The sequence below is a fragment of the Excalfactoria chinensis genome, chromosome 3 (assembly GCF_039878825.1).
Source record: "Excalfactoria chinensis isolate bCotChi1 chromosome 3, bCotChi1.hap2, whole genome shotgun sequence".
NCBI classification, from domain to species: domain Eukaryota; kingdom Metazoa; phylum Chordata; class Aves; order Galliformes; family Phasianidae; genus Excalfactoria; species Excalfactoria chinensis.
Window position 1 is genome coordinate 45090172 of NC_092827.1, and position 24527 is coordinate 45114698.

Genomic DNA, 24527 nt, shown 5'->3' on the forward strand with positions numbered 1-24527 from the left:
GGTATCTATATTTTATATATAAAAACAGAAGAAAATGAAATATCGGTCTGAATTAGGTACAGAAATCACTGAAGTACAGAAGAGTATTTACAGGCTAATAAAAATATATTCAGCTTAACTAGATATGATACATTTGTCATTAAACGTTATACCTCCTATAGGAATGACTTCATAGATGTTTGGACACATACAATAAATACTTGGATTTCATTCGATATAATGGTCAATTAACATATATTGAGATGGATACAAACCATCTTCACTGCCACAAATACACTTCTACAAAGAAAATACTACATACAGTCTTTGATCAGAGTTAAATTTATTGCCATCTAGCACTTTCCTTAACTAACATGCTCTTAATTAACATTGGTCCCAGATGCCAACAAGCGCTGTCTACCTTTAGCTTAAAATACAGTCGTCTCAATGAAGTTTGCTTGTTTGTTTGTTTTTAATAGGCAAGGAATTATCTACTAGGAAAAAAAAAAAGCAAAAAAAAAAAAAGCACAGTTTTCTTTAGAATACTATTTTATTCTTGAAGTAAAAATATATATATACATGCCAGAAAACGGTTTTACACTTTAAAAAATAAAAATGAAGCCTGAATACTGCCTTTCCTTGGAAATCCCTCCAAGTTTCTTTCTTTCTTTCGCCTCAGGGGATCAGCAGGACTGAGTCTTCCAGTTACTGACAATACAAAGGGACAAATACACATTGTTCTACTAAATCTGGAAATCTCAACTTGCAAAACTTTTCTCAATGTAAATATTAATCTCAAAGCATCTCAGTACGACTACGGCACATGAGTATGTTAAATCTGCTGCTACTAAGTATGAGTATAGCCACGCTGCAGTGTCCGTGTCTGTGCAAATTCCTCCTGTTCAGGGCTTTCTAAACGAAGACTATAAAAACTGCAGGGAAAGAAACACAGTGATGATTTACTGATACCTGATTTGTCTGCTCCTAGACATTTTCCTCAGCCATTGTTCCTTCTGTTGATCTCATAAATAGATTAAAAATAGACAAAATAATAGAGAAAGGGTCCGGCAACTTCTAGATGATAGATAAAAGTGTACAGGATCATAACAAACAGGTGGACAAGGAATGTCAGGAAAATAACTCCCGAAATATTCTCCCACCTCAGGCTGAAATGGATCAATGGACTAAATGGAAAATGAGCTACGCCTGAAAATAAGGAAGATCAAATGAATAAAGAATTTAATCTTACCCTCAGATACAGGGAAACTGTGCAGGCAAATTCAGTGCTTTTAAAAAGCTATTAGACTAGTTGGACCAGCCTCACACTTCGTACAACTGCAGCAAAATTTTATACAGCTATGATTTTCAAAGACGGTAAAATTACTACTTGGCTTTAAATTACACTCTCTGCCAGAGAGCACAGTGTTCTAAGCCACCGGCCGTTTTCAGAGCGCACTCTTTAATAACTGTGAGGAAAATAATAATAATAATAATAATTAAAATAAAAGAAAACAGCACAGAAATCTGAATGTGAAGTTATAGCAGTGAATTTATCTGCTAATTTGTACCCAACATGCCTGTAATTTCTGATGGGTCAGACAAAAAATCTATGCCTGGTGACCTGTTTCTTCTTTACACAGATTCATTTTTAAATACTAGTGCCTGTGTGGTGAAAACTGTACAACTTTGCCTATTCTAAAAGCCTTCAAACAGTATGCCATATGACAAGGGCTATTACAAAAAATGAACCAAATAACTCCACTGAGTGAATGGAACTCATGCGTACAAGCACACACACAAAACAATCTTGTAAATAGCAAAGTTAAGGGATTTATAAATAGAAAAATCTTTGAATAAAGTATATACATTTTTAGGATTTTTCTATTAACATATATATAGTGCTCCTAGGAGAAACAAGCAACCGTGTTCTACATCACAATTTTGAAGGTAAAATTAATTGATGTTACTCTAAAGGCCATCCAGGTTTTTTCTTAGGTACGTCATATCCTACATACTAACGCTTCCAAAAATGTTTCACATTAGTTCCACTGTCAAATAATAAAATCTTTTCGCATTACAGTCCAACAGCCTGCAAAGCAGTGAATAGGAAAGCTATCTTAGCCAGCTGAAATATAAATGTGATTACAAAGAGAGTTTGTATATAGAAAAAAGTTGCATTTCACCTAAAGATCTACAAGGTCAGTTCTTGTATATCTACAGTTATACAAGAAACTGGCCAAGAAGCCATCCTCGGCATCTCCATTTGCAACCATGCCATGGGCCTTTAGATGCACACCAATTAAAAGCTAGTTTCAGATACACTGCCATTACAAAAACTTTCTCTTTCAACAGTAAGACAATTACAGGTTAATACAACTGCCCAAAATTAACAGATAGGGCCAGACACTGTACAATTCTGAGCACCTCTTATAAAGTACTGTGCACTTTATTTTCACTTCTTTAAAGATTATTTTAATCTGAAATATGTTCAGTACCTATTGAGAATACTCAGCATTTCTTAAGCTCAAGCTAATAATGACCAATTCAGACGACTCACACCAGTAGTAACCAAATCCATTCAAGCACACTGAACTGATGATGTTCAGAAAAAATACCAAAGGGCACACATAACTGTGGATGTCTTTTAAAACTAATTTTGTTTGTAAAACCCTCTAATACCCTGTTTAAATATGCTCAGAGCAGTTTTCATATGGGAGAATTAGCAGTGAATTAATTCAAAGAATAATATCAAAAAGCACACCCATAAAATTATCATGGGTCATAGCTAGCAAGTACTCCATTGCTGAATTTGGGTTTTGACGGCCTTGCTTAGTAACAAGGTTTTGCTATTTTGAGAGGAAATAAAATAAAACGACAAAAGAACAAACAAACAGAAAAAACCATTATTTTTGAAAGTTACAAATCAAAATCTCCAAGTGGAAAATTCAGGTATGCAACAGTACAATTCTCCCTCACCTTCCAGAGTCAAAGCTTGTTTCACAACAAACTGAACACTGGTTGTCCCTTTAAAACATCAAGGGGTTAAAATGAAGCTGGTCACATCTTATTCTCCTTCCTTGGGGATATAAAAGAAATTAAAAGCTGAAGGTATTGAGGTTATCTTTTTTAGAAATCCCATGCTTTGGTGCTTATTATTAAAAGGAAATTCATTTCACATGCAATGTGTTAAGTAGCCGTTGTGTGTCAAGCAAAAGACAGTTTTCCACACTTAAAATTGCTCACAATGAAGCCCTGAGGTAACTGCCTTTTTTCCAGGCAAAAGTAACAGTTCCCTTTGACTTTTAGTTACCATTTTACAACCTACATTTGTGTACACAAACTCGGAGCAGTCAATATTGATTATCAGTTGTTCCCAAAGATGGGATCTGTCCAGTTGTTTTTGTTTATTTCTTTCTTTCTTTAGGATAAAGACTCAGCAGAACGGGTTAATTTGGGTGCAGCATCTTCTAATGAAGCTTCAACTGAATTCCCCAGGTCTCCATTTTCATGTCCATCAATACTTGGCTTCTTATCAAACACTGCAAGTTAAAAAGACATTTTATTTAAAGAGAAGCAATCTTGGGAATCGTAGACTAGTGAGATTTATTTCAGAAACTAGAAAATGTCCTGAGAAGACTGCTAAAAATACAAGCTAACAAAGCTTCAAGTAAATACAAGCTTCAGTAATACATTACGGAAGGAAAACAAACTCTTGACAAACATCACCGATCTAAAAAACCATACTTGAAGAAGTGAACAATATAAAACAATGGCTCACAAGGAATTAACTACACCTAGACTAGTCAGGAAAAAATAAGAACAATTGGGAAAAAGTGATCAGGAAAAAAGCAATACACAAAACACATAAAAATTAGCTCAACTAATTCAGTTTTATCTAAGTAAACCAAGCCAATGAGTAAGGGGCCAACCAAAAGAGCTGACAACTTACTAGTAGGTTAACTGAATTAACAGAAGATAAATGTTACGATTAACACAAGAACAGTGTTCTCCAGAAAATGGCTTGCATGCTGAGACCTCAGAATTAAATACAACGCTTTTTAAAAAGCTTACCTTGTGAGGGTTTGACATCCACATTTACTTCTTTCCTACTGGAACCTGAATTTGCTCCTTCTTCCAGTTCATCAAGATATAAACGATAACGGTGTCCACTCTCATCCTCATATTCTACATTTTCATCATCCGAATCAACTTCTGGAGCAACATACACTACTTCAAATTCAATCTCGCCTCTCTAGAAGAAAACCAAAATAGGAATAAATTCAAGGGGACATATTCATTGTCTGAAAAAGAGAAGCAATGTAGAAACAAGATTCTAGACCACAAAGCATATCAGAAACACTGTTCAGCTGGGGCTGCCCACTCATAAAATAATAGACCGGGTATCACTAAATAATTATTTCTATGGGGAGATTTAACAAGAAGATTTCCACCAGCCTTACTAAAGAGTCATTGGCCAACAAAAAGGTTTAACAGAACAGTATCGGCCCAGCCCTTTCCTCATAAATTGTAAGACAAAGGAGGACTCATTGTAAGGCGATGGAGCTTCAGGAATTACCATAGCTTAGCATAATACTCTTTGATTGAAAACATTAAAAGTCAAGGTAATTCAATAGGCAAAATAAAGGAAGTGCATAAATTTGCTTGTGAATAACAGGCCCCAGCTGACCTGTTGAGAGAGAATAGTTACAGCTTCTTTATGTTTGGCATCTCTTAGATTAACTCCATTTACTGCCAGAATAGCATCACCAACATGCAGTCCTCCACATCGATCAGCAGGTTGCCCAGGATGGATTTCAGAGATCAGTATAGGAACACCGTGCTCCTTCCCACCCTACAGAAAATGAGAATTTTAATCAATTGAAATGTGCACTGGCAGAAAAATCAGCATTCTAGTAGTTGTTCTTAATGTGCTTTTTTCAACTTTTATTACAGAAAATAAGACTGTTTTGGACAAGAAGAATACTTAAGTAGGTGGTATAAGATATTTCTTTTAATTCTTTTCCTCAGAGAAGAATGGTCCAATTTCAAATTTAGGGCCTAAGCCCAAAACAAAAATTGAAATTCTAAGTTTTACATAAATTTAAGGGTTTCACAATCTATCAAAATGAGTTGGATTCTTAAGTCACACAATTATAGCTACAAATTTACATAATGCAACCTTATGCTTTTTGATTGCTGTGCTCTAACGATATTTTCACTGTTCAATATTTTATGAAGTACAAGTTTAAATTGCTTCTTCTTTGTAATGGAAAATAAATGCAAGCATTTACTGTGATTGAAATTCCTAGTCCTTCGTGGTCTTCTTTAACTAGCAAAACTTTTCTGATTGGACCAACACCTTGACTCTTCTTTAAGGCATCTGGATCCTAGTTTGATATAAAAAAAACAAAACAGAACACATAAAAACTCAATAAACAGTAGATACAAATGTGTGAATCAAAACACATCAGCATTCCTGATTTTTTTCAAAATTATATGAATCAGGACATTATATCAGCAACAGACCAGCACCGAGCACAACAAACCTGAGTGCCCCCTTACAGGCGTGCTATGAAATCAGTAAAGGTTTCTCACTATGCACTTCTGACAAGAATAATCAATTCAATTATTTCAGTGATGAGTGTGGCACAATACACGCAGCTTCCAAAAGCAGGAAAAGCAGACACATATTAAAAATATAAAGGGACTACATAAAGGAATACTGATCACTGCTGAAATGTTGTACAATGAATTGTAACTTAAAGCTAATGAAATGATAGATGTAATACTGAGCCACGAAAAGGTTTGCTCACTTAAGATTATTTTTGTTATATTTAAAACAAACTACATCATAAGCCATTCAACTCAAGACCAGAAAAGAAGCTAAATTAATCCAGGTATTTATTTTGCTGTTGCCTTTATGCACATCCTTAAAATCACACACATGCATAAAGCATATTTTATATGCCATTAAGAATATAAATAATAAGATCCACCTGAGTATCTACGATATTTAATACAGATCTATCAACGTAATGCCCTTTCCTGAAAGCGTTTGATTTTGTGCACTGAATGCTGAGGGTTATGAACAGTTCATGTGCTAGGCTAGGTGAGACAATGTCTACCAAGGCTACACACGCTAAATTCATATTACTACACATACACAGCAGAGACTCGATTATCAAAAGGACTTGAGTATTCCTAGGTAAGGCAGCAGAATTGTCTATCAGATGGTCACGTCTGTAGATATGCTATTCAGGATGGATCTGTCCTTTAAGGTATCTAGCTCTGGGTTCCCTAGAATAATAGAGATCTGTTGAGAGTAAGTCAAAAAGAAGGCCACAAAAATTATCAGAGGGCTGAAACACCTCTCCTGTGATGAAAGGCTGAGAGCATTGGGGTTATTTAGTCTGGAGAAGAAATGGGTATAGGAATAGACAATCTTCAACAGGCCCTTTTAATACAAACCACTTTATGATATAAAATAATTACACATATATAAAAGTGACAGTTAAAAGAACTCAAAAGTGAAGTGAAAGCAAACAAAAAATAAAGAAGCAACTCCTATCTTTTTTTCCTCAAATGTCAGAAATTACAGAGGAATGAGTCACCCTTTCAACTTACATGTCCTGGTGGTGCTTGCATTGGTCGTTTTAGATCATTCCTACCTCGACAAGCTCTAATAACAGTTTTGTGACGGTGAAGGTGTATTTCTGCTTCAAGCTGATTCCAGAGCTTGTCATGAGCAGGCCCCTTCATATCTCGACCCAGCAACTGAATCTGTTGAACTCTACAAACAACAAAGAGAATAAACAACACACTATAATATAAAATCAATGCACTGTACAACTCATACTCCATCACACTACAGCATGCAGTCACACAATGTAAGTGCAGTAACTGCAAGGAACTATAACAGTGATTAGCATGTTAAACTTCAACAGACATGCATATATACAAATTCTTCATAAGCTTAAAGGGCTCATCTACCTCACGAAATCCAGAAAACTTAATTAAAAACAAAATAAAACAAAACACAATCCTATGGCTCTTCTTTTTAATGGGAAGGATTTTTGTTTTTTTCCTTGTTGAATTAACTGCAAATATGAGACCTTTCCCACTAACTCTTAACTCTGGGGATGTAAAGGAAGAGAATAAACAGAACTGCAGAAGTGACCATTTGTGTGACTGGCAGAACATGTTAGACATAAAATATACACAAAGTTTCAAATAACAGAAGTGGCTGGGCTTTCCCATTGATCAGAGGGACCAAGAGCAGTCCTCAGTAGCCATGTGTAGCTATCTTATTTCTCATTAAAAAAAACAAACAAAAGCATAATAGATGGAATAAGTAATGTAAATTTTAAAGAGAAAATTTAAATCCATCTGTAAGGGCAGCAGACTCACAAGAAAAGATTCAAACTGCCAGCTCAGTACAATGTATTTAATAGTGCTTATGGCAAGATAAGAACTAATTTATTTTTATGCAAATATAACTAGCCAATTAACGGGCAATTAGATGGACAGTGCAAGAGCATACTAATTAAGATAGATGACGAACAGAGATAAAGTGACTGATTACTTTCAGTCAGATCAGAACTGCCTCATCATGAACCATCTTTGTCTCCATAAAGTAAGGAAGTACAGAAGGCAATTTCTGCATTGCTTTCTGTGGCACTTCTGCAGGGATAAAAAGACAACTTGGATGCTACAGATTGGGATGAGTAAAACAGGATCAATGCTGCAAAGCCGGGTGCCTCAAAATAACAATATTTCCAGCCCACCTCAAAACACAGACCTGGGCACCCCCAGCCCTAAGTGTGGGCTCTAAGGATCCCTGCAGATGTTAATGGGACCAGAGAGCTCAGGAATATGAGCATAATTGTAACACCATGCTGCTAACAATGATGAGATTTGTATGCAGCTAAGTTTACTGTAGTTATCTACCGCCAGTTATCACAGTTATGTTGTAGAAATGTCACACTCATATGCTGCCAAATTTAAACCAGCATAACCAACATCACTTCATCTGCATAGCCATGCTTGAGCTATCACAGATGCATGTTACAGTTATTAGAGACCACTACAGGTATACTTTAGATATACATGTCACAGAATCTTTTCTTGCAAGAGCATACCTCTGCACTTATCCTTCCTGCTAACAATTTTAAAAGGTAAAGAAATGAAGGTTTATGAATAAACCAAGAATAACTCATTCTTAGTATTGTACTAATGAAGGCTCTGTATTTACCAAAAAAAAAAAAAAAGGAAAACTTAAACCTTGGTTAAATTAAATTTTGGAGTATAATGTGATTTTTGACTGGCTTCATTGTTGTCATTCTACTGTATTAATCCCTAATACTTATGAATATAGTACAAAACATAGGAAAAGAGAAGTCAACAAATGCTATTAGAAAACACTTACTGGTTGCAGTGGAGAAGATAGTGAATAAGAAAAAAACTGGTTTCTATTTGATAATAGAATAAAAGAAGGTCAAGAAACCTACAGCATTTATTTATGTCTCTCTAACTCTTTAAAAACTGTGACTTCATATATATATGTTTTTTATATTGACTTCATACATATATATATTTGATATTGGCATGGTGTTAAGAAATGCCAGGCACAGATCAAGCTCATTGTGCTACACGCTCTCCAGTATTAAACAGAAGTCTTGTAACAACAGCAACTAAAACTCATGCTAAGGACATGGATTGATTTTACATACCTTCCAGCTAGTTCCTTATCTAAGTACTTGGCTGCCAATCTTGCTCCATAAACCTCAGCCTGAAGAACAGCAATGTGTCGACGAAGAGCTTCATTCTCCTTCCTCAGCAACTTCACTTCAGCTTCCAACTGAGCTTCCTTCACTTTTTCCTTCTTGTTAGCTTCAAGTTCTCTCTCCTTAAAAAATAAAAACAAAAACAGTTAGAAAGCTTTTATCAAAGTTAATAACAAAAGAGCACACCAATGTGTGTGAGATAATGCTATTTCTAGGACATGCAGGAAACAAAAGTGACTCTGTCCATGCAGCTACTGCGCCTACCTCTGAGGAGAGGTGGCTTTGAACTCAACTTTGCGCTCCCAACATTATTTTTATCCTGCTTACTACTCCTGCACATTATACATATACTATCTTGAAGCCCAAGGACTGAAATAAGCAACAGCACTTCTCCTTGTCACAAGTAGGTGGCAAAATGTACAGTCTGAGTATCATTATTGCTTTTCCTTGTGTTACGATGGGAGGTTCATCCAATGAGAGGGAACAGATTATTTTTAAAATATAAAAGTTAATACGAAACCACAAAATATTTCAAGTGGATAACATTCTTTAAGTATTTTAGTGAGCTTTCAGTATGCTTCAATGTTCCTTAGGTTCTTAAAATGACCACTTATTATCACGCAAACAACCCAGAAATGTCCAGCCAGGGATATTTCCAAGTTAGATTCCAAAGACCATAGAAACAAAACCAAAGGTTTTATATATGATGATACCCCCCCTGACAAAATTAGAAGAGACATAAGTACAGATTAACTTCATTAAAAGAAAAGAAAAAGAAAAAGAAAAAGAAAAAGAAAAAGAAAAAGAAAAAGAAAAAGAAAAAGAAAAAGAAAAAGAAAAAGAAAAAGAAAAAGAAAAAGAAAAAGAAAAAGAAAAAGAAAAAGAAAAAGAAAAAGAAAAAGAAAAAGAAAAAGAAAAAGAAAAAGAAAAAGAAAAAGAAAAAGAAAAAGAAAAAGAAAAAGAAAAAGAAAAAGAAAAAGAAAAAGAAAAAGAAAAAGAAAAAGAAAAAGAAAAAGAAAAAGAAAAAGAAAAAGAAAAAGAAAAAGAAAAAGAAAAAGAAAAAGAAAAAGAAAAAGAAAAAGAAATCTATTGTCCTGTACTACCTTTTCCTCTCCCCATGAGAAAAGAATTATGGAAGTAAGAGTTACTTCCATGGTGCTCCACGTCGAATGTACAGATAATGCATAGATGCAATCTTTTCTAAAACCCAGACCACTGGAACCTAAGAGGAATTAGCATGCTCAACTCAAGTTATCATCCTACTAAATCAACTACAGGAGGAGTACATTTGATTACTTGTATCTTTTGTATCTTGTTTTATATCTCTTTTACAAAGCAGCGAGAAAAAACTCAGCAAACAGTAAACTATAAAAACAGTAGAGACAGAGGATTTATTACTGTTCCCTTTTAAATACGGTTGCCTACTGGAAAAAGCAGTAAGAACTAAGTTCACTAAAACGCATTTTAAAAGACATAGAGACCTAATAAATGTTTTTTATACTTGCATCAACTACGCTATTAAACAAATAAAACCACGAGGTGCTACTAAAGAAGCAACAGGACAGAAACAACACTTTACAGAACTGGCAAGACAAATCTGTTAAGAAATGTTGAATATATTTATTCACTATTCCAAGAGTAGAAAACTAAACAACAGATATGGATCATGATACCACACTTTGAACACTGAAGCTAGGTTGCTATATAGAAATCAAAAAGAGGTATTTTCATAATAGGTATGTAGGCATTTGTAGCTCTTTGCCAGGAAGACAACTGTGGATTTGACGGACTCCTCAACATCTGTATCGGGTTAGATGAATTGAGCACATTACACAACTGTGTGTATTGGCCAAGAACTGCCTAGCACATTGCTTGGAAAGTGTGAAACAGAGATTGCTTGAAAGAGCAGTAATTCTCATACCGACCCAGTTTCACATCCGGTTTGACTTGATACACACATTAGAAAACCTGCCACACAAAGACACACCTGGCCTTGGGTTTGGAGTTGTCTTGTGAGATGACTCCAACTACTTTTCAACAAATCTCTTTATGACCTGCAGAATACACTCATAAATTGAGAATTCTGGCTAATCTACATTTCAAGAACAGTAGTTTCTAAAACTATTCAAGTTCTCTCTGCTGAAATGATGGTTCTGGGCTATTTTAATATATGTCTACTGCCAGCAGTTAGAGGGCAATTACAGAAATCCAAGTGTGCCAAAACATTGTGTTGCATCTGACACATACTTTAGCCGTAAGGAGCGTCACAGTTCAGACACAATACTGGTTTTACACTAGCAGGAGAGTCTGTCTGCAGCTAGCATTTATTTTAGTTTCATTGTTAAGACTGTATCCAGATGCTGCAACAGTGCAGGCCCACTGTCTGTGTACGCATTCTCTTTCAGGACTCCTTTTATTTGAACATTTGAAAAAGGACTAGAATTTGAAGCAGGCATATGACTGTACAGTATTTACACACAACACTTTCTCATTAGATAGTATGAAGTAGTCAGTTTAAAAACTGAGCTTTTCCACTGATTTTCTCTGGATCTGATTCGTTATCTAAATGAAATTTAAAAGAAAATCATCTGTTATTTTCCTATGTGGAGTAACTTTTAATTGTGCATTCTAAATGGTGTATCTAAAATAGGAGGAACAACGTGATCCCAGTTTTCTTGCTGTTTTCTCCATTACTGTGACACAAAAGCCACTGGACTGTCTCCAATTGATCACTACATGAAGAAAAGTTGGAGGTCTGCAGTACACAATCACTGAGGATGTACTGAAAGGATACATCTTGCTCTAAGCAACTGCTCTGAAATGCGATGAAAGACTCCAAACATGTTTTTTAAAAATGAGCAAGTTAAAGGATCGTGTTTCTTGCTTTCTGGTGCTCATAGCACTGCAGAGGGTTTGGTAAATATAAAGAACTGTATTTTCTGTTGCTAATACAACAAGTAAGAAAACAAAAACAACTGCAACATTGAGGATCAAAGCTTACAGGTATCTGATGTCCAGGGGCTTTCCAAAAAAAACCAACAAAAAAGGAGCAATGATATTGAGGCTGAGGTATACAGTTTAATAAGAGCAAAACCTGTTTGAACGTTCTCAAGTCTATCACTGGGAAAGACTGAAAAGGAGAAGCAAACTTTTCATCACTTTTTCTTTCCATCTACAGGTTGTTAAACAGGTAAGTATATGATGTACATTAAATGACGCCCATAAAAAGAACTGAAAAAAGAGGAAATAAGGAAGAACTATCAGAATGTTTTAGAAAAATATCCTACATAAAGCACAGTACATCACATGGCGCCTCATGCTTTGCTTTAGAATTTGTGTAACACCTTAAAGACTTTTGAACATGTTGCCAAAATAATTTGCCAGAACATCACACTGTGAGATTTCATCTTAAGTTACCTGTGAAAACAATAAGTAGATACATACAGACTTAGGAAATTGGCACCAAAGTTACAAACTAAACTAAACAAACTAAAATGCAAATAAAGTTCTTTATGCAGCACTTTGACAAATGACAGGATGACGGAACAAGACAGATCTGCCTTGCCAGTTTCTCAGGCCAATATATATAAGCTGTCACACAAAACAAAAGCACTTAATCATTTAAAAAAAAGCAGAGGAAGCAATCAGTATTATACATATATATATATATATATACATATATACTTACCAATTCATCCACAGAAAGGACAGACTTAAGACAGAAGAAAAGAGTTCCATAATTAGAGAAACAGGTAATTGGAACTTGAAGAAAATGCATTAAAGACCTATTTCAAAAGAAAGTTACCAGCAGACTGCATTTTATTAAAGGGAATTCTTAAAAACCAAACTGCTGTAATTGTTCTTAGTAGCAATTTTGTTGTGATTATCATTAAAAACACCTTAATTTTCTTATAGTATTGAAAACAATACTTTCTACTAAAATACCAGGAATTATAAAGAACAGCACAGTAACATGAAAAGCACTGTAATATTTGAGAGGAAAAAGCAAAAGAAGGTAATTTACTTCCTGGCTGTTCTGATGTCTAAGAAAACATTTAACTGATAGGTAAATAAGCTACATGTCAGTTTTCTGAAAGTATCACAGAAAAACATGTCTTCTATAATACAGTACTTGATACTGACAATGGATTTTTTTCCTTGCAGAAAGCAAAGCAAAATACATTTTTGCTCGCTCGAGCTACATGAAGCTTCACAGTTTTCTGTGTCTACAAGAGTTTAAAAGTAAGCTTCTCTCCACTGAAACTATAAAATCCCTAAAGGCGAAGTAAAAAAAAAACTTCAAAAGATTAGCACCCATGTCTGTAAAACAACAGAAGGAACTACATGGAAATAAGGAGAGAATGTCAGCCTGGACTGTTAGCAGTTTCAACTTTAACATGGATAAAATATGAAGCAATACAAGAAAAAATGTACTTATAGTTAGCTGTCTGAAACAGACTGAGGTCACTTGCATGGAGATTTAATACATTTTTTGAAACTGCTTGTAACAATGTAAGGAGAAAGAAATACGTTAGAAGTATGACTGTGTCACTCAGCAGTTAAGTTTCACTAATAAAATCTAAGAATGAAAATCACACATAATTTGGGTTAGCTAAAAATCTGCTTCATGTAAACCTGAAGCTTAACACTTAGAATATGTGGGTGGTATTTAACTAATTCTTATTTATATGTTCAGTTAATAACAACTCTAATAAACCTTTATCATGCATAAGCTATAATTCAATACAGAATAAATTATGTGTGGATAATCCAGAAAATGTTATTCTTTATACTGAACGTGCAAGTATGTAGATCCAAGAATACTGCTGTAATTCAGTTACACCCTTTGGATCTGAAACCAAAAGAATCTGGGACAGTGTCATTTAGTGAACAGCCTAGATGGTCTCTGACCCTGAGTGCCTATTACTGTGTTTTATTTTACATTAATTAACAGGACAAAATAGCAGAGACTAATTTAACATCTCACAGATGGTGAGACTTGCTATTTGGAAGGAACTTGTGAAGCAGTTTTAAAAACAGCTAGATGGGTAATCTTTGAATTATATAAAGAGTTAGAAACCAGAACATAGACAGCATTACACCACTTCCTAATTTTAAAAGTATCAGTATTAGAATATGAATCTGTAACAAGGTATACTATACTCTGGATATCAGTCAATGATAACTAGTTACAATGGTAGCATCTGTACATTTTCTTTCAGAATGCTACAACAGAGAAGACTGTGACATCATCTGTCATCTCCTTCTATGGCAAAACAATCCCACTCTTACTCTTGTACTACAGCAAGAACAGAAGATTTTTTCCTTCTACACTGTTTTATATATAACATGTGAAGATTTGGTTGTGTTTTTACATTGAAAGCTACCATCTTTCACTACTTCTGCTGCCATAAAAGTATTATAATTCTTCACAATATTTTCTTACTTTGCTTTAAGAACTTTTCTGAGCAGTTTATATGTAAAAATTACTTACGCTCTTTCTTATCATTTTTAATGGCTCCTAACCACTAACAATAAATTTTGTTTAAAAAAGAAAAAAAGGTTAATTCTCTCCAACATCTTTAGCAGGAAAATTTATAATTGGCTTATTCATAACTCGCAGGAAGAGCTTCAGACAGGAGAGGAGAAAAATACAATCCTCCATTCAAGCCACCATACTCACCAGCTTTGCCTTAATAGCCCCTGAATCCACATTCTGACCAGTTTTGGCATGTAGCTGAAGCTGGACAGCATGAAGCTGCAAAAGCTGATCGTGGACTTCCTTTTCCAATACTGCTTTCTCTGCCTGGGTTTCTGTCAGTTCAGACTTCAGATCAACTAACTGTGCCTGGAAGATAGAAACCATTGTAATTCGAACAGTGATTATATCAAAACTGACATACACGAATGTATCTTTGGCTGGCACATTTTACAGCTAAATGCCATAACACAAATAACAGTACATGCTGTCATGCGTACATGCTGTAGCCCTACTCAAGCACTCCATCATTTGCAGGCCTTTTTTGCTCTGCAGTTTCCGCTGCATCCATTCATCCACAGATCAAGCATCAAACCACAGCACTTCTGAAAATAACAGGAGCTGGATTTTTCTGACAGAGGCTACAGCATCTGATGATGTCCACTCTGACACAGGATACTGTCATTAAAACTACAATAGGATTTAAAATCGTAGCAACATAAGCACCATTCATACTTCAATACAAATGTATCTTACCAGAAAAAAATATATTAACCAAAGTATTAATGCAATTATTAAAGCAGAGAGAAAATCAAAGAACCCAATTCACAACACATCTATTATCAGAAACTTAACTGAAACAGCCAATTAAGCAGGGAAACCAGAAGCCATGAATTAATACATCCCTAAAATGTTTGAAGAAAATCACAGTCATGACCTCTAACATGAAAAAAAAACATTTTGAAACATTTAAATACAGTCCATACGCACACCTGTAACAGGAATAACACAACAAATATACATTTTTAATGGGCTACTTCCTATCCATAAGTTCAAGTACATTTTTATAAGGTAACCTGCATTTCTATGAGCCTTAAAGCTATTACATAATCATGAAAACACAGATGTCAGGGGAGAAGAATTTTGATCATGTTTTGTACTTTAAAAGTAAATTCAGATTCTATTTTTACTTCCAAAAATCTGGAACTTAAAAGCAGAATGGAAAAGTCAGCAATCCTTAAAAAAAAAAAAACCCTCACATTAATGCAAAGTATTTGAGATATTTAATAATACTATCCTGATGTTCAAATTCACACTGAATACCAAATTGCAAGTCAACACTCATCCCATCCAATTATGTAAGTCACTGCTTTAAAAGGTCTGTATCAGTTTTAAAAAGTACCAAGGATATGAATATCAGGACTTACTGGGTCCAATTAAGTTTATCTAATTTAAATGGACAGTCTCCTTTTAAGCTTCCAGCATAACTATCAGACATAAGTAGGCACTTCCAGAGGTGATTCAGAGCACCTCAATTACACAGCAACTTGATGAGACAGGTCAAGTCAACCTCCAGCTTACCGCTGTTGAAGAACAATGTCCCTGCTATCTGCCTTACCCAGTACCGTGGGGACAAGAGGGTGGAAGAAGCCCAGTCAATGAGCTCTGCTGACTTCTGAGAACAGTGCAAAAGCACCATCTCTGACCACCCCCGTGGAGCCTCTACAGATCAGGTTAGCATGTCGTTTTTGTGCTGAAGAAACTGGCTGCACACACTTTTGACTTTCTAGCCTATGGAATGACTAGAGATCTGAATAATTTGGAAGCGTTCACAGAATTCTAAAGCCAAAATTGCCTTCCACAGTGAGATTTGTTTAGGAGTAGAGACTGACGATCAAAAACGGGAGCGTCAGGTGACCTACCAAGGCCTTTATCTGTTCCCCCTGAGCAGAAATGATAATAGAAAAATGAACAGTCCTCTGGGGAATGTAGTATTTCTCTTCTGGGACAGATGTCCAGACCCAGAGCATTAACTCTTTAACTCCCAGTGCACTACATGATGTCATGACATGGAATATTGACAGCCCAAAATCATAAAACCATGACACAGGCCTTCAATATGACTCTTGATAGCACTGGTTTATAATCCTCACTTCCCTAAATTTATGTTATAAAGGAAAGTCCACTGGAAAACCAGCAGTTCCACATTCACTTCTGAAAGATGCTCAGTAAAACAAGAGAGGAGTCAGAGGCAGAACATGAAGCAAGGAAAACAAACAAGAACCATTGATGCAGACACTCATTCTGAGACCACCGCTCACCGCAAGAGGCTGCAGTACTGCACAGGAACACAGTATCAGACCCTACAAAGATCGTGTTTCAATCTGCACAAGCAAAACATGGATAAATTTGAGCTGCACAGGCGACTGTACCAATCTTTTTGTTGGCAGTTTTTTTAGATGTGCTCTCCAATGAGACTGTTGAAGGTGAGATGTCATGCATCTCCATGCACACATCTCAATGTATCTATAAATGTACTGCACATAGAGCAGGTCACTCATGACTGCTCTAGCACTTGCTGAGAAGCCAGCCGGTGGCAAAAGTAACACTCACCCACAGGAGACCCTTTAGCTTCATGGTTACAAGCATTCAGGAGAAGTCACTGAACAGCAAACAGAGAACAGAAACTTTCATTCGTAAATAGTCATGGATAGAGGCTGAAGGGAGGGGTGTCTGTTTAACATCCTTACATCCTTTAACACTAACTTGTTGATTCAGTCAGAAGAGGAAACGGGGGAAAAAGGCTTCTGAACAGATGGACATTCCTTTCAACTTTCAAATATTTACTTTACTTGACACGTAAACCCAGCAGAACTAAATTAAAGTATGGTTACAGTCATTTTACACACCCAAAATACCATGAGAAGCTGCAGCTACATCACATTTATATAGAAACCCTCAATCTATAATTTAGGATTATCACTAAAACACGTCTGGTGAGTTCTAAAAATTACTTTGCTGCTCATTTTCTATCTGTATTATACAGATATTATAACAGAATAATTGATGTTGTTAAAACGTTTCTAGACTGACACTGGGAAAGCAAATACGGCTCTACCTCTAAATGTTAACATTACCACAGCTTCAAACCAGAGAGCTGCAACAAAGCTAGCCATATAAGATAAACTAAATCTGCAGTCAAAGAGTCTTCAAGTAGTTACAAGTTATGGTCCTATATGTTGCTGTCAATATAAATGCTCATTTTAAATGCAGGGATTGCCTGCATTCACAGTCATGGAGTTGTTTACGTCTTACCTGGCGTTTTTCATTAGGAGGGAGAGGACACTCTTTAAAGTGAGATAAATATCATAAGGTCTCATTATTTCATATCATACTTTGTAATTTCTTCGTATGTTGGTCAGAAAATATATATATATATATTTGTATTTTTTAAAAAACAAAGTGTTAGAATAATTAACTCAGCATTATATTTCTGTAAGATCTCAGAACTATATTCAAAGAGCAATTCAAACTTCTGAACATGTAAGAATAAAAACGTGGACTTTGCCCTGGACAAGATGCTAGGTAAATATAAGAAGGAAACAGTGAATAAATGTAACATGAAAAGGAAGTACAGAACCATTTGTGTATAGAAGGGCACAACAGGAAGCAGACAGATGGCATGCTAAAACCACAAGTTACCATTTTTCACCATCAGCATTGCCTGAATGAGGAATCAGAAGATGGCAGTATCATGGGATCCTAGATCCAAAGCCTCAGAGGGAGGAGGCCCAGAATTACAGAGCTGTGGATAGTGGGATGGTGGCAATTAATGCCTTACGTCAACAAGAAGCAATCTGCCTCTCACTTCTGAAAGGGAAAGCCGTTGCAGAGGGGGGCAAGCAGGGAGCTGACAGAAGAAATCAAGTAATGGTTTTAGTTTGGGAAAACGTCTTTCAGTTTCTGAGCTATCACTCTAATATCCTTTACAGAATAAGTAACAGTTGCATTTGATTTAATAGATATGAAAAAATAATTTAAGTCTTGGCCACAGCCCAGACACAGAAACTCAAACCAGAGCACAGCTGAATTGGAAATCGAGCTTACAGGTCTGAATGTTATTTGTGCAGAGCAATGGCATTACTCACCACAATCAAGAGAAACAACAGAAAAAAGTGAATTATCTCTATATTAAAGCGTAGCAAGTGATTTTTGAGGCTTGTAATGACACACATTTCGGTATCTCAATTTCTAGCTTACATTAAGAACCTTTTAAGTATTGTTCAAATGATGAGGCATTACAGACACATTAGAAAACACTGATTTCCAGCAAAGGAAAAAAACATTAAAAAAACTTCTACTGCAGTAATACAGGCAGTGAGTAAAAGCCATAAGCCAAGCACTCATTATATATCTTTATTATAACAAATATTCTTTCAAGGTTTTTTTAAATTTGCCTTTAATCAAAAGGCCTAGCAAAAAGTAAGACAAAACTCAGGATTATTTCTGCCTTAGCTCCAAGGCAGCTTACTGCAACCATTTTATCTGTATGACTGCATCTCTCCATTTCACCTTCCTTTCCTGCTGATTTGAGTTGAATTGCTCTTTGAGTTTCAGACAAGCTCATTACAGGGGTAAAGGCACATACAAGCTGGAAACCGCACTACCTAACTCTGCTTCAGCCTACCAACCAAACCACGCATGGACAGAAAGGCAAAGAATGCCATGGCGTGGAAACACCACAGGAGAGAAGCAGGGATGACCAAATTAAATGCTCTTAGTGACTTCGGAGGGTGCTCAATATTTGCATTAGAAAAAGAAACAAAAAAAACCAACCAGCTTTCCTGACAAATGAGTCGGAAGTGAGATTTCACCAGTTCCACTGATTGCTACTAACAAAGCACCTTGTGTGTGCAACTTTTACAACAGTTAAGATTACGAGAAAGGTCCCTGTTGGTGGATCTTGCTGTGGGAACAAACCAAAATTCACAGACAGATAAAGCCTATGAGGTACTTTTATCTCTTCAGCAGTGTGTGCTCATTTGGTTTATAGCAGACTCCAGAAAGTTTACCAACAAATGCATTTATGTCTTTAAACGTTCGCTCCTGATCAGGATCATGAAGCAAACACTGCACCCACTCTTTGCATTCTGCTTCAGTATACACACAAAAAAAGCAACACGAATATCAAGAAATAACACTCACATAGTTAGCGGGCATTTTTCTTTCTTTTTTTCTTTTTTTTAAGAAAAAAATGTTGCTAAAGGGCAAAAATAAGCTAAAAAAATAAATGATATTTTACAAACAGTGATATCATTATTACTGAGCATTCCCATAATATTACGCAACTGTGGGACAGAAAACAACTTTTCAAGAGCTGACAGATGCAACCACTGCAGCTCAACGCCCAAACTAACACAGATGCAGACACACATATGATGGAGGTTTGGCAGCAGCAGGAATGAGGAACACACTTAGGAAATGTGTGGCCAACTCATATTAATGAGTTTTCTTGGGAACTGCTGGACTGCGGCATCAGCCAAAGATATGAAGTATCAAGCAAAGTATTATGCGTCTCTAATTGCTGGGGAAAAAAACTGTCCAGCATCCCATCTGTATCACTTCATCACTGAACCACACTTAGGCTACAGCTCCCCAAAGGACAGGGCTAATTCCACCACTCCTCCTTTCCTTGATGTTAAGCATGTGCACTTTGCCAGGTCTTTTTTTTATATCACTGTATCATTCTGCTTGTACTTACAGGTGCACAAATCACAACTGTTTTGTAATCACTGGTAATACATTGCTGCCGGCATCAAACTTCTGAATGCCTCATAAATATGCCTCCAGGTTGCCCATGCTTCTAACTGTTAATGAGGAATACAGAATTGAGTTTTTAGAAGTCATAGTGGTGGTCACCGTCACTATTTTAGGGGTCAAACAAAGTACATGGTATAATTCATCACACAAAACCAAGAGTTACAAACTAAGTTACTGTATCCCTATTGCTTAAAATTTGGAACTAGTAATACAGGAGAGAAAAAGAAAATACAGTTTAGCATTTCTATTACATACTGACTGAAATTAAGCTGAGCTAGTCGTATACAATTCCATGACTTCTGATACAGAAAAATGTGAATTAAATGCATCATCCCTTTAAAAAGGCAAATACTGCACCGTCACTGCCTGAACATCTGCAAACTAATCTAATCCTAGGATACCCGGTGGCGCAGCGGTAGAATTGCTGCTTGCAACACCGGAGGCCCGGGTTCAAATCCCCCCTGTGGCACAAGTGGTAGAAGTGCTGCTCTGCTACACAGAAAGGCTCGAATCCCGGGAGTTGGACTCGATCTCTAAGGTCCCTTCCAACTCACTGTTGTGTACTGTGATACAAAATGAGCTGTATCACGTCTCATTCTAGATAGACTACATTCCATCCAGTACCAACAGTCCTCAATTTGAAAAGTGCATAATATTCAGAGGCAGATGTGTAAAAAAAAGAAATGACACCTCAGTAGAAGATGAACAATTAAACACATTTGAAAACATAAATTAACTTCATCTTCTTACTAACTCACTAGAACTGTGTTCCCAGTGTTAAAGGCACATTGTCACGGAGCTAAGAAATATCATGGTTGTACATAGGTGCACTTCACATTGTAAGCCAAAGAAGAGAGGGGATTAAAAACAAACCAAAGGACCTTCATGATAAAGTGTATGGTCTGATCTTGGTTTAAAAGTGCTCCTAATCAATAATGCAGTTCTGCAGCACACTCTGTAAGATGGACTCAAATTATGTGAAAAAACACCATACGTATAAAGCCACCTACAATTGGCTTTTTTGGGTATCGAGTTGCTTTCTTTACTTTTTAAATAGGAATCTTCCCGTTACCCACACATGCTACACATCCTTTAGCTGATACAGCACAAGTTAGTAAAGAAATAAAAATTCAACTTAAAGGAACTCGTTCTTCTAAAACTATTAACTGTTTTCCAGTTCGACAGTAACAAAACTACATAGGCAAATAACCTCTTAAACGTTTGCTTAAACGCTTTCCTAAACTCTAGCCTGCAGTTGGCTTAACCCAACTGCCAAGACGCAGGGTGTGCTCTACCAGACATTCCATTGCAGTTTGTTCATTTAAAGTTACTGACTTAGGCTGGCAGTCAAAGTGGCAGAGTCAAGCTCAGTTTTCACCAGCACGTTAAACTACTACTTCCACTTAACTTTTATTTGTTTGAAATGAACATTTAAACAGTGTCAGTCAGCGTCGTGTAACTTTTTTCAGCTCCAATAATATCAAAACAAGGCAAGTAAATCCTATGAACTTCCTCTCAATTAGAAATCTGGTATCTCACACAGTGACTGTTAGCCTAGAACTGCTGATTGTAATGCTGAGAGACAGAGCCCAAGGAAAATCTCTTTTAAAATGGCTGTCATCTCCTTTTGTTCTAACAGCCTGAGGCCTTCACTGTCCTCCATTATGATACATTCCTGCACTTGTTTAGCACCCTGTATTCTACATCAGTCAAGTCAAGTTTATCTCAGAAAAAGACAATGGCTTTCAACACCTTACAATTTAGTCGTCTGTTCAAATCTGTCCCACTATGACCAGGAGGAAAAATATGAAAACAAATCCTCCTTCCTTTTAGCTTAATTTAGGATCATACATGTTATTAGTATAATTACAGCCCTTCGTCACTCCAGAGCCAGAGGAAATTTACCTGCATACATCCGCTGTGCATCTGCATACCTTCAGGCTTCTTCTGAAGGTAACTAACATCTCAAGTGATTGCATATCCCTTCCTCCACAGAAACTAGCATTGTCCTCAAACACTTTTCTCACTGTTCTGAAATGTCCATTAGACAACACTTTACCTAAATCCATCTCTGGCCATATGGATACACCAAAAGCATATTCAAAAGTGGCAAAACACTCTTCCATGAAACTGCTACAGCAGGAGCTTCTATCCACCAAAACCAACTAACATGTGTCTTAAAAGTAATTACATCAACTCCAGAACACATAAGGCACATTCTGAACTGTGCTTCTCTTTTCTTGTTTGTACAACTGTGACAAGGGCAGACAATTCTTCTGAAGGAAATAAAACCCATGATCAGTAGAACAATATTCCTAACTCCTGTCATTAATTTGTTTGTATTTACATAAATAACGTCATTTATGACATCAAATCATAGAATCATAGAATTACTCAGGTTGGAAAAGACCTTGAAGATCATCAAGTCCAACCGCAGCCTAACCAGTAGCCTATCTCTTAAAAAACAACCACAAAACAATACCACAACAACAAACCTCTGCTAAATCATATCCCTGAGTACCACATCCAAACGGCTCTTAAACACATCCAGGGATGGCAATTCAACCACCTCCTTGGGGAGCCCATTCCAGTACCTAACCACCCTTTCTGTAAAGAAGTTCTTTCTAATATCCAACCTAAACTTGCCCTGGCGCAACTTGAGGCCATTTCCCCTCGTCCTGTCACAAGTCAGTAGAGAGAAGAGACCTGCCCCACTCTCACTGTAAGAACCTTTCAGGTACTGGAAGACGGCAATAAAAGTGCTCAAGCGCTAGAATATTGTAACTTCAAGCTGCTAAAGAAAGAACTGCAATTTAAAATGTCATGATATACCATACCATGATATACCATAATTAGTACCACTAAAAAAAGAGTGAATTCACTGATCACATCCTATGTTTCAGTATTAATGTTATTGAGTTTATTCAAAATATGGAACTGTGTCCTTCATTTTGGACACAAAGAATTCTGACTACACAAAAAGATAACATTCATTCTCAACAGAGCAGCTCCGTCTTTCAGAGATTTTAAATGGCAGTTTTCACTTCCAATTTATGACTAATAATCATGAGATCCTACCATTAACAACTATTAAGACAATACTATAGCTTTCTAAAGGTCTATTTTGGATAAAACTTCCTATATGGACACAGGTGTGAAACCTAACGCTATGATCAGAAAGAAAAGTATTTCACAAAATAAAATGTTATTTTGTTCACTGGCTCTAGATTTTTAGTATCAATTAGTTCTCACTCTTAAACACACTAATAGTTGTATCATTAAAACTATGAACTGTGCTCCTTTGCTCTTCAACTCATTCAAGATTAAAGTACAGACTGTCATTATATAGGTGTCCAAGCCATGGGTGATTTTAATGCAATACCAAAATATAAGAGTTGCTTCAAAAGTAATGTCACCTACTTTATTATGTTGGCCAATGACATCAGAGGCAGATGTTGGTGGTATGGCAGTAAAGGTTGAATCTTCCCACCACATTTTGTCTCTTTGTGACAGATGGCAGCAGAGGGGCAGACTGATAGAACGGTGTCTGACACAGAAGTGCAGATGAAGCAAAAGTGTGGAACTGAATTCCTCCATACAGAAAAATGGTAACCACTGACATTCATTGACACTTACTGAACACTGATGGAGACCAAGAAGTGGATGTGAGCATAGTGAGGTGGTGGGCGGTGCATTTCAGCAGCAGCAACAGCACGGCACCTCTGCTGGTGTACATTTGTACAAGGTGTGGCATGCAGGCTCTTGTTAATCCCTGGCAAAAAATGTGCAGCTGATGGTGATGAATGCACTGAAAAATACTGTTTTGTAGCTGAAAATCTGCTCTATTAAGAAGTCTCATTGTGCTCTTTGTTTCTGTGCTAGTTTCCATAGAAATAAATAGGAGGTTTTACTTTCAGAGCAATCTATGATCTTTCAGGATCTAAGTTTTATAATTTCCTTTCCAAATATTTAAGCATGAAACAACTTCTCAGAGAAATATTCACCAAGCATTATTTCACTCCCTTAAGCTGATCTGAAAACTCATCTCTTTTACAAGTCTGTACACAACACCCACCAGCCCCGTGCAATAAATGCTGATTGTCTACCATAAACTCATAAATCTTATTTTACTACACCTATACAATTAAGCGTCCTGTATAGCTTGACAGCATGCACGCAAACTGTGTATTCAGTTGCATTTAGAAGTGTATTCAAGTCTATAGCAACATAAATACAAAGAATACTGTAAACATCACTAGTGAGAACTGTAGTGAAATAAAGACTGCAATAAGCAAAACTTCCTTAGTGAGGTACTTATTTGACATAAGCTGAATCTCTGTTAAGCTTTACCAGAATTTTGCATAACAAGGTTTTCATACCAGGAAGAGATCAGATTAAAACCAAAGCCAGTTTACTGACTTCATTTCCTACTGCAAGGAAACTATTCAGAAGAGAAGGTTACTGTC

At 36.3% G+C, this 24527-nt stretch overlaps 1 protein-coding gene across 2 annotated transcripts in view; it reads right to left on the bottom strand.

The window, feature by feature from the left end:
- The window catches only part of GOPC (golgi associated PDZ and coiled-coil motif containing), a 26052-nt gene continuing 1525 nt past the window's right edge, over window positions 1–24527 (bottom strand). Inside the window, exons 2-9 of one of the 2 annotated variants that reach the window (XM_072333419.1) lie at window positions 14446–14610; window positions 12451–12474; window positions 8709–8884; window positions 6604–6769; window positions 5271–5366; window positions 4667–4831; window positions 4051–4231; window positions 1–3518 (exon numbers count right to left, since the gene is read on the bottom strand). In XM_072333419.1, coding sequence (XP_072189520.1) covers window positions 3400–3518; window positions 4051–4231; window positions 4667–4831; window positions 5271–5366; window positions 6604–6769; window positions 8709–8884; window positions 12451–12474; window positions 14446–14610 — 1092 coding nt within the window. In that variant the 3' untranslated portion in view covers window positions 1–3399. The remainder of the gene's footprint in view (window positions 3519–4050; window positions 4232–4666; window positions 4832–5270; window positions 5367–6603; window positions 6770–8708; window positions 8885–12450; window positions 12475–14445; window positions 14611–24527) is intronic. The other variant, XM_072333418.1, reaches the window with a different exon arrangement.